General features: G+C 45.1%; 1 protein-coding gene across 1 annotated transcript; it reads left to right on the forward strand.

Annotated features, from left to right (window-relative positions):
* The first annotated feature begins 831 nt into the window (after window positions 1-831).
* Window positions 832-1,773, forward strand: LOC117668825 (olfactory receptor 12D1-like). Its single transcript, XM_034422879.2, has one exon. The coding sequence runs from the start codon at window positions 832-834 to the stop codon at window positions 1,771-1,773; it is 942 nt and encodes a 313-aa protein (XP_034278770.2).
* The last annotated feature ends 8,122 nt before the right edge of the window (window positions 1,774-9,895 follow it).

The following is a 9,895-nucleotide window of genomic DNA, read 5'->3' on the forward strand; positions in this document are numbered from 1 at the left end:
ATCAGAGCTAACAGATATGTTGTGAAGAATCGCTGCAAAAAGAGCTAAGCTATTACATCTGTCTAGGTCAGGGTTGTCAAACTCGCGGCCCATGGGTGCCTCACGCACTGGCCATGCCCATGGCCGATTTAGCAAAGAGGAAGAAAGTCATGATATGTCATGTGATGCGAGTTTGACCTGGTCTAGGTGAATGAACCTCCTGTATTTTAAAAGTTTTAATGTTTCATTTTAAACAGCTGTACCTTTCCTTAGACAATATGAAAATAGTAAGATTTCCAGTAGACCTTGGTAAATATGTCTCAGAGTCCCATGAACACTTAAATCTTCTGATCCTTGAAATGGACTATAAAAATAATTGCTATGACTGCATTCCATCAGGAATTGAAAATTCACTTTAAAGGTCCTTTTAATCTCCTTTGTATTTCAGAGACAGACTATTAACACATTACGCTTAACCTAATAAAAACATTATTGGAAAATTTGAAAAAAAAATCCCATTAATAGTAAAAGAGATGGTTTCTCTAAATATTATACCTTTTAGAAACATCTACTTTCATTTTTGTGTGCTTTTGGCATATAGCCTGACTGGCACATGGCCAGAGAAATTGTCTTCAGAGAATGCTGGTTTCCTTGGCCAAGATACAGAAATGAGCATTATGGCCTAGAATCAGACGTGATTGATATGGAAAACTTTACCTTTTAGTGATAATAAAACATCAACTGTTTGTAGACATTGAATATAATTTATTGATTTATGTGTGAATGGAAAATGTCTTCCAGAACATGGCTTTTCATTTTTATAACTATCATATCTCTTTCATATTTGCAGCAATGAAGAACTGGACAGAAGTGTCTGAATTCATTTTTCTCGGTCTAACAAATGATCACAGGTTGCAACAAGTTCTCTTCATACTTTTCCTGCTTTTCTATATAGCCTGTTTGTTAGGAAATGGGGCCATTCTAGCAGTCATTCTGGCTGAGTCTCGGCTTCACAGCCCCATGTATTTTTTTCTGGGAAACCTTTCTGGCTTGGATATATGCTACTCTACTGTGACTGTGCCCAAAATGTTAAGCGGCTTCCTTAGAAAGAATCACTCCATCTCCTTTATTGGCTGCCTCACTCAGTTGCACTTCTTTCACTTCCTGGGCAGTAGTGAGGCTGTGCTGCTTGGTGTCATGGCCTATGATCGATATGTAGCTATTTGTCATCCTCTGCGTTATACTCTCATCATGAATAAATGGGCTTGTGTTACTCTAGCTGGGGCCACTTTGGCTGCTGGCTTCTTTCATGCCTTGGTGCATTCAGTGGCAACCTCTCGGCTATGGTTCTGTGGCCCTAATCTCATTGCACACTTCTTTTGTGATATCAAGCCTCTCCTGAAGTTAGCTTGCAGCAGCACAGCACTCAACTTCATCCTGCTGAATCTTCTGAGTAGTTTTATTGCTCTGAGTCCATTCTTTTTCACTCTTCTCTCCTATTTTTACATCATCACCTTCCTCTTCTTCAAGGTCCAGTCATGGCGGAACCGTTGGAAAGCCTTCTCCACTTGTGCATCCCATCTGAGTGTGGTGGCCATCTTCTATATTCCAGTAATTTCCAACTATATGGTAGCTTCTGCTAGTGATTCTTCTGAGAAAGATATGATCATTACTGTGTTGTACAGCACAATCACACCTGCTTTAAATCCCCTGATCTACACACTGAGAAACCAAGAAGTCAAAAGTGCTATAAGAAAGATTTTAAACAAAAATTTTCCTTTGGAAAGGACCTAATTATCTTTATATATGAAAAAGAAAAAAATATTATGAATATCTTGGGGTTGAATTTATGAAGTATAATCATTCTATTCTCTTCCTCCTCTGATGTCAGGTTCTAGTGATTGTGGTCACATCTCCTATTCTCCTATATTTTTGTAGAAACCTGCTATGTTTTCTTAGATATCTTTTGACAAATACGTGTCTCCATTTGTTTTAATTATTTTTTATTCAGTTCCAAAAATATAAATGGCAGTTATCCTCCCTGTAGAACTACATGTTTATAAGCCTAGATATAAATAAATTTTAACAAACATTAAAAGTTGTTGAACATAAAATAGAAACAAAATACTGGAAATATACTCTAAGCAAGTTAATATTCATTCATTCATTCATTCCTCACATTTATATAGCTATCCATCTCTCAAACATGACTCTGGGCATGTTTTATTTTGTAATAAAAACAATTACAAAAAACCCGAACATTTAAACATTCCAAAATAAAAGGCATTGATACTGATTTAAAAAAAAAAGACTAAAAGAGAGCATTTTTGTATTACAAACAAGTAGCCATTTTAGCAATTCTTCATTGTCTTGAGAATATGTACAGACATGTAACATGTCATTCTCAGAGTACACATGACTACCTGTGCCACCACATTTTGCATCAGCTGAATCTTCAGAGTACTCTTCAAGGGCAGCTCCAGGAGAACACATTACCATAAGCTTTATTATGAATTTCTTATAATTTTAAAAATAATTTTGATTTATTTAATTTTAATTTCTTGCTTCCTGGCAAGTCCTCTGAAGTTTGTGTGTGTGTATGCATTCTAATGAGTCATGATTCCTGCAATTGTCTGAAGAAAATCCTGCAACTTTCTTAGCAATCATTTAGTGATTGTATGCCATGGACTTCTTTCAGGGGGCTGAGAGAGAATGAATGGCACAAAGTCATTCAGCTGGTTTTATGCCTAGTTTATGACTAACATCCACAGTCTCCCAGTTTCTAGCCCAGTGCCCTTAACCACTACATCAAACTAGATCTTTGTATAAATTATAAAAAGTATAGAATCAATTAATGAATCAATGAGTCTATCTATTAAAGTGTTAAATAAATAATATAAACAAATCTCTATTCCCCTTTTTTTTCAAAGAATGTAAATATGGAATTTATTTTTCACAGGTTGGGCTACTAATTTTGGAATGATCAAAAAAAAAAGTAAAAGTAGATTTCAATTACTGTTCCATGACTGCAGGGAACATTTTTAAAATGCTGTCTTATGTCTTGAAGGTGTCATCATTTATTATGTGTAACATAATATATAATGGGAAAATGGAGAACATGTCCATTGATATTGTAAAGCAAATAAAATAGTTGTCATTTCTTAATCAATTTAAGGATAGAAAACCAATTATTTTTGCACTTTGTAATTATTTAAATATTTTAGTAGATACCATTATAGTAGATCCATATATGGATTTTCACGTGCTTTTGAATGTTTTTAATGGATACACAAAATTAACAATATAGACATGAATATATATATATATATACATATATGTAGGTCTTTGGTTATTCGGGTCTTCTCCCACGTAAAATTGGAAGTGTCTTGGCGACGTTTCGACGTTTCGACGAAGTCTCATTCGTCATCTTCAGACTGGTGTTCTCGGCTTCGTGCTTCCATAGCATTTGCTCCTGGAAGCACGAAGCCGAGAATACCAGCCTGAAGATGACGAATGAGACTTCGTCGAAACGTCGCCAAGACACTTCCAATTTTACGTGGGAGAAGACCCGAATAACCAAAGACCTACATACAAACACCCGCGAAAACCTGAGAAAACATATACATATATATATATATATATATATATATATATATATATATATATATATATATATATAGGTCTTTGGTTATTTGAGTTTTCTCCCACATAAAGTTGGAGGTGTCTTGGTAATGTTTCAGTTTGAGTTGCAAAACAAAATGGCAGCTCGGAGCTGAAACTCCGAGGCTAGGAGGGAGATGTTTTGACATTTTCAAGAGTGTGGGGGTCAATTAACCATCCATAGACCCCCCTCCCAGCAAGCTGAGGTATTTTTGGCTCAATAGAGCTGTGGATGGAGCCCAAGGATAAAACCCGAGCCAAGCCCGAAGATCAACTGTTTGTCGGTAAAAAGACTGAGGGCGGTGCGGAGGACGTCAACATCAAAGCCTGGCTATCATGACCAGGTCAACCACTGAGTCTAATACAGCTGATGAAATGGTTGGCGAGACGGTGGCAACAGCGACTCCAGATAGGGTGTTGATAATGATGCCTGGGCTAATAGGTGCTGCATGTAGCAACACGGCAGCGATGATGACTACGGCAAGGGGGGTTACCACAATGGCGAGGGGAATGGTGCTAATGGCAGCGACGGCAACACCAGGAGGCTGCAAGGAAGCCCTCATTGTTAATAGAGGAGAGGGCAATGCTGCAAAGGCTATAAATGTTAGGATCCCTTCAACCTCTAGGGATCTGTTGCACTCCTCTTTCTTGAAACTCTGAGGACTTATTAAACTAATGAACTAAGTAGCCTGAGCAAGGTGATGGATAGGGACTGAGGATTACAAACTGGAGATGATGACTTACTTTCCCCCTCAACTGTCCCTCTCTCTTTTATCAGATCTATTACGACCACTCAGCGTTAACTTGCAATCTTAGATCAATCTGCAGCTTTATTTACCACCTATTCCCCAAGATTACCCTGATTATTTAACCCTAAGTACTTTGTCCAGTGGCTCTGCCTTACTTTTTTTGATCTAATCCTCAGCCATCGCTGGTATCAGGACTGGAGGAGATACAGACATCGAGAGTCTTGGATTATGGGGAGATAGACCACCTTCTTTTTGTTTGTTTCAAATGGTTTGGTAGCCGTGAGAGGACGACTTTTTGAGACCTCTACCCCCACCTCCTTTGGATGGACTTACTACAACCACAAGACTTCCCATCGTTGTGAGAGGGCGATGATGTTCCGATGTATTGACATTTGTAACATACTGGTTTTCCTTTAACATCTATTTCCTCTCTTATTTTAAATTACCTGTCTTAACCATCTCTAACACTCTTAGAAGAAAATGATCCTTCATCTTTATTTATTTATTTTATTTGTTTAAATTTCTATATCTCCTTCAACTTGCTCCTAACTTTGATGTATTCAACTGCGGAGCTCTTTGCACTGCGAGATTCCCCCCTCTCGCATGTCTGGCCCTCTCAGTTATCAAGGGCCGCCCTTGAGGATGGGTTTTGGAACCCCGAGAGGTTGTTTGCAAAAAAAACGATGGCTTTGGGGTTTTTTAGATAAATCTTAAGTTCTATTTTAAGGGGTTCTGGGAGGGATTGTGGGAATGGATCTGGGGGGATCCATAAATCCACTGAAAGGGGTAATGGGTCTGATGATCACGATGGGGAGGATGGGGACAGAAATCTGACAAGGATACAGGGGGATGAAGCGATGGGCATTAGTATAGTAAGCGGGAGGGGCAGATATGACGGCTGCAGGAGGGCATATTATGTTTCGGGAGTACGCACTCGATGTTTACGAGCAATTGCCCACTCTGACCCCCAAAGCACTGCTCGTTTCCTGGGTTGTTCAGAGACTCAGACCCTGGGTCTACGGCTGATGTTATGTAATGCCAGGTCAGTGGTAAATAAATCCCCCCCTCATTCATGATCTTATTTCAGAGGGGGTGCTGAACTGGCAGGGATTACGGAGACCTGGTTAGGCCAGGAGGGAGGAGTTCCCCTTGTGGAAATGTGCCCACCAGGTTTCCATGCATTCCATCAAGGACTCAGGGAAGGGGTGGGGGAGTGGCAACAATCATTAGAGAAAGTCTTTGCCTGAGGGAGGCCACTGTTCCTCAGATAGCCGGATGTGAGTCCCTCCTTGTGAAGTGGGGTCAGGGGATTCAGATGGGCCTACTGATTGCATACCTGGCTCCCTGCCACATAACAGCGGTCCTCCTCAGCTGCTCGACATTATAGCCGGGGTGGTGGTGGAAACCCCCAGACTTATTGTTATGGGGGATTTTAACCTGCCATCCACTGGTAAGATGTCGGAGACAGCTCAGGAGTTCATGGCTTCCATGACGGCCATGGACCTGACCCAGGTAGTTAAAGGCCCCACCCACTTGGGGAATCACACTCTGGACTTGATTTTTGTCTCTGATCAGTGGCTGAATGATCTAAAAATAGGGGATATAGACATCAAGCCCTTGTCATGGTCTGATCATTCTCTCCTTCACATGGACTTTCAAGCCACTTCCACCCATGGCAGGGAGATGGAACCAACCAAATGGTTCCGTCCCAGGCGCCTAATGGACCCCAAAAGGTTCCTGATGGAGCTTGGCCATTTCCTGAGACTCTGTGTCGAGTCCTACCGGAGCTCGCCATCAAGGGGGGGTGTGGGAGGAAAAGGAGTGGAGATAAGCAGCCACAGCGAACACACAAACAGTTCCTGGATAGCAGCATTCAGGGCGATGATTGATGACGTTGCCGGGCCTCTCCGATTCTGCTGTCCTCGCTGCTCTGGTGCTTGCAGCTGTTACTGTTAAGGGAGTGGGGGGTGCTTGATTGATAATCACCAGATGTATGTTTAAGGGGCTGAGTTTTTGTTAAATAGCACTGTGGTGTGATTACACCCAGCGCTGACTTTGAACCAAAACACCGACTTGTACTTTACTTTTGACTGCAAGCTTATCATTGCCAAGGTAAACCCTGATTCTCTGTGCATTACTGGTGATTATTTCCTATCGCAGTTCTGAAAGAACGACAAGCCGAGAGAAAGTCAGCGCTTGGTTCCTTTTCGCAAGAGGTGAGGAGTCCCTGTGGCTTTGCAGCAAAGGGGGATATGGCAGAAGGGACAGCCTTGGAAGAGCAGGAGTGTGGTGGAGATGTGGAGGGCTGGAGGGAAAGACGATGGACTGAGGAGGATGAAGGGGATTGGGGGTATCCTGCCTCATCCAGTCCCAGAACCATGGATATGCTACGTGAGCATTTTGGGGAATCTGGATTTCGTGACGCCCCATCCTGGCAGCCCTGGGTTGCAGGGCTGGAGCCTCCAGGTTCTTCTTGGCAGGATACAGGGGTGACTGCTTCGGAGACCCAATTCCAGCTCACAAGTCCTAAATTGAGGATGGAGCGGACCTCTAGACGATCCATGGACCAACCCCCTCCAGAACAAGACCAAGGTGCCTCGTCGGGAGACCTTGGAGCCGGTCCTGAGCCCCAACCAACGCAATTGGCAGGGGGCTTACCTGTTGGGGGTCGCGGGGCGACGAGGGACCGACCTAGGCAGGACAGGAGAGCGACTGGAGCAGCGAGGACCCCAGGCCCCATGCCTTGGCCTCCGGGGGCCCCGCCGGGGCTGTGGGTCCCGCAGGCCGTTTGGGGACCGCCTGCCCTGCAGACTTCCTTTGACGGAAGCCCTGAACGAGTGGCTCTTTTCTTAAGCCAGGTGATAAGCCATATGGACCAATATGGACAGTGGTATCCCTCCCAGTGGGCTATGGTGGTTGCTGTTATGGGGGTCCTGATGGGAGAAGTGGCTGAGTGGGTGGCAGGCCTCCATGCTAAACATGCAAGGGAACTCGTGGACATGGGACGATTTCTGGAGGCTCTTCGTGCCAGATTTGAAGATGAAACAAGCGCCCAGGTTGCAGAGGGGGATTTGTTTGCACTTAAGCAACGGGGCGTACCAGCAAAGGAGTATGTACAGGAGTTCCGAAAGATTGCGGCTCGGTTGGTGGGGTGGCCAGAACATCTTCTGGTGCACCAATTCCATAAAGGACTAGACCGTGATTTACGGCAAGCCTGTGTGTACCGGGGCTTGCCCCCCAAGTTGAGTGTGTGGTACAAGGCAGCCATCGAATTGGACGTCGGTCTCCGAGAATTCCGTATACGGGGTGAAGGGGTTGCAAGTCAAGGAAAATGACCAGCAGAACGCACACAAACACCCAAGGAGACTAAACCGAATGCTGGCTCCGGCTTGGGGGAAAGGATCCAGCGGCCTGCGTTTCGTTGCTTCAGATGTAATCGCCTTGGTCATCGAGCAGCTGACTGTCCTCATCCCATGCCCCACAACTCGGACCAAAACCCCCCTCCTAGAGCTGTGTTGAGAGGCAGAGGCCGACCAACATCCGAACGGTCCCAAATGACTCGAACATCCTGTATGGAGAGGGATCCCCTGGCTACAGATACTAAGAAAGTGGTGGCGGAAAAATTCCCGATTGTGGCTGGGGATAGTGATGACGACGATGAGGACCAACACGACCCAATGGTGAGCGACCCCATCCGACCTTTTGTGGTACCAGTCGTACTCCGAAACCCACGGGCAACCACTGGACGCCGATATGAGGCATTGATTGACTCAGGGTGTACTCGTTGTTTAATTCGTAGGGCAATAGTTGACGAACTTGGGCTGCGGGTTGTGCGGTTGAGAACCCCTATTACATTTGAACAAATGGATGGTTCATTGCTGGGAGGGGCACCAGTGACTCATATAACAGAAAAGGTGCACCTCGATATTGGGAAGCACACCGAAACTATTCGGTTTATTATAGTGGAGAAAATGTTAGAACCAGTAATTTTAGGATTAGCATGGTTGGATAAGTGGGCTCCTACGATATGGTGGGAAGGGGGTTTTCGCAAACTTCGATTACCGTTGGGACCTCCCCCTACCAAGGAGGAAAAGGAGCCAGCAGGGGGAATAGAAGTAGAGAGCCCACCGGCAGACACGACGTATTCCATAGCAGTTTGGTGAAACCGGTGATGATAGAAAGGCCAGGTACCTCGACTACTCCACCGGGTCCCGTGCATACCAACCAATATGAGATAGATCGAATATTGGACTCCAGGGTTCGTAGGGGGATGTTACAATATCTTGTGCGGTGGAAAGGATACCCTGTAACACAGGCCTCATGGGTGGCAGCACCCGATGTTCACGCTGCCCGATTGATACAACGGTTCCATCGGAAATACCCAGACAAACCTAATGCAGGATCGTAACAGTGACTAACATTTGTATGCTTTCTATTTATCGGTGAGCTCCCGGTAGGGAGGGCCGCCTGTCGAGTCCTACCGGAGCTCGCCATCAATGGGGGGTGTGGGAGGAAAAGGAGTGGAGATAAGCAGCCACAGCGAACACACAAACAGTTCCTGGATAGCAGCATTCAGGGCGATGATTGATGACGTTGCCGGGCCTCTCCGATTCTGCTGTCCTCGCTGCTCTGGTGCTCGCAGCTGTTACTGTTAAGGGAGTGGGGGGTGCTTGATTGATAATCACCGGATGTATGTTTAAGGGGCTGAGTTTTTGTTAAATAGCACTGTGGTGTGATTACACCCAGTGCTGACTTTGAACCAAAACACCGACTTGTACTTTACTTTTGACTGCAAGCTTATCATTGCCAAGGTAAACCCTGATTCTCTGTGCGTTACTGGTGATTATTTCCTATCGCAGTTCTGAACGAACGACAAGCCGAGACTCTGGCTCATGACTCAACTGAGGACCTGGTGGTCGCCTGGGACAGGGCGGCTACTGGGGCCTTGGACCGCGTCGTGCCTTTACGGCCTCTGACCCAATGCTGATCTTGTCTAGCTCCTTGGTTTTCTGAGAAACTGAGAGAGATGAAGTGTCGGAAAAGACACCTAGAGACCGATTGGAGGACAAGCCGATCTGAATCAGACCGAACACAGTTGAGATCTTATATTAAGACCTACCGAGTGGCAATAAGAGCGGCGAAGTCTAGCTACTTCTCCACTCTTATTGCATCTGCAGAGAACTGCCCAGCCGCGCTGTTTAGGGTGACCCGCTCCCTAATTCAGGTGGGGGTACGGGAAGATCCCTTAAAGGGCCGAGCTGAAGATTTTGTACAATTCCTGCATGATAAAGTTGCTCAGATTCGGGAAGGCCTGGACTCAGATTGGGTAGATCCAGGGGAGGAGACGGGGGCAGGTCTTGAGAGCGTTATCTGTGAAGAGTTTGACTCTGTGACTCCTGAGGACGTGGACAGGATTCTGGGCAAGCTTAACGCTGCCACATGTTTATTGGACCCGCGTCCTTCCTGGTTGGTACTGGCCTCCTGGGAGGTTACACGAGGCTGGCTCC

Source organism: Pantherophis guttatus, chromosome 4 (genome assembly GCF_059756535.1).
Source record: "Pantherophis guttatus breed Tessera chromosome 4, ASM5975653v1, whole genome shotgun sequence".
NCBI classification, from domain to species: domain Eukaryota; kingdom Metazoa; phylum Chordata; class Lepidosauria; order Squamata; family Colubridae; genus Pantherophis; species Pantherophis guttatus.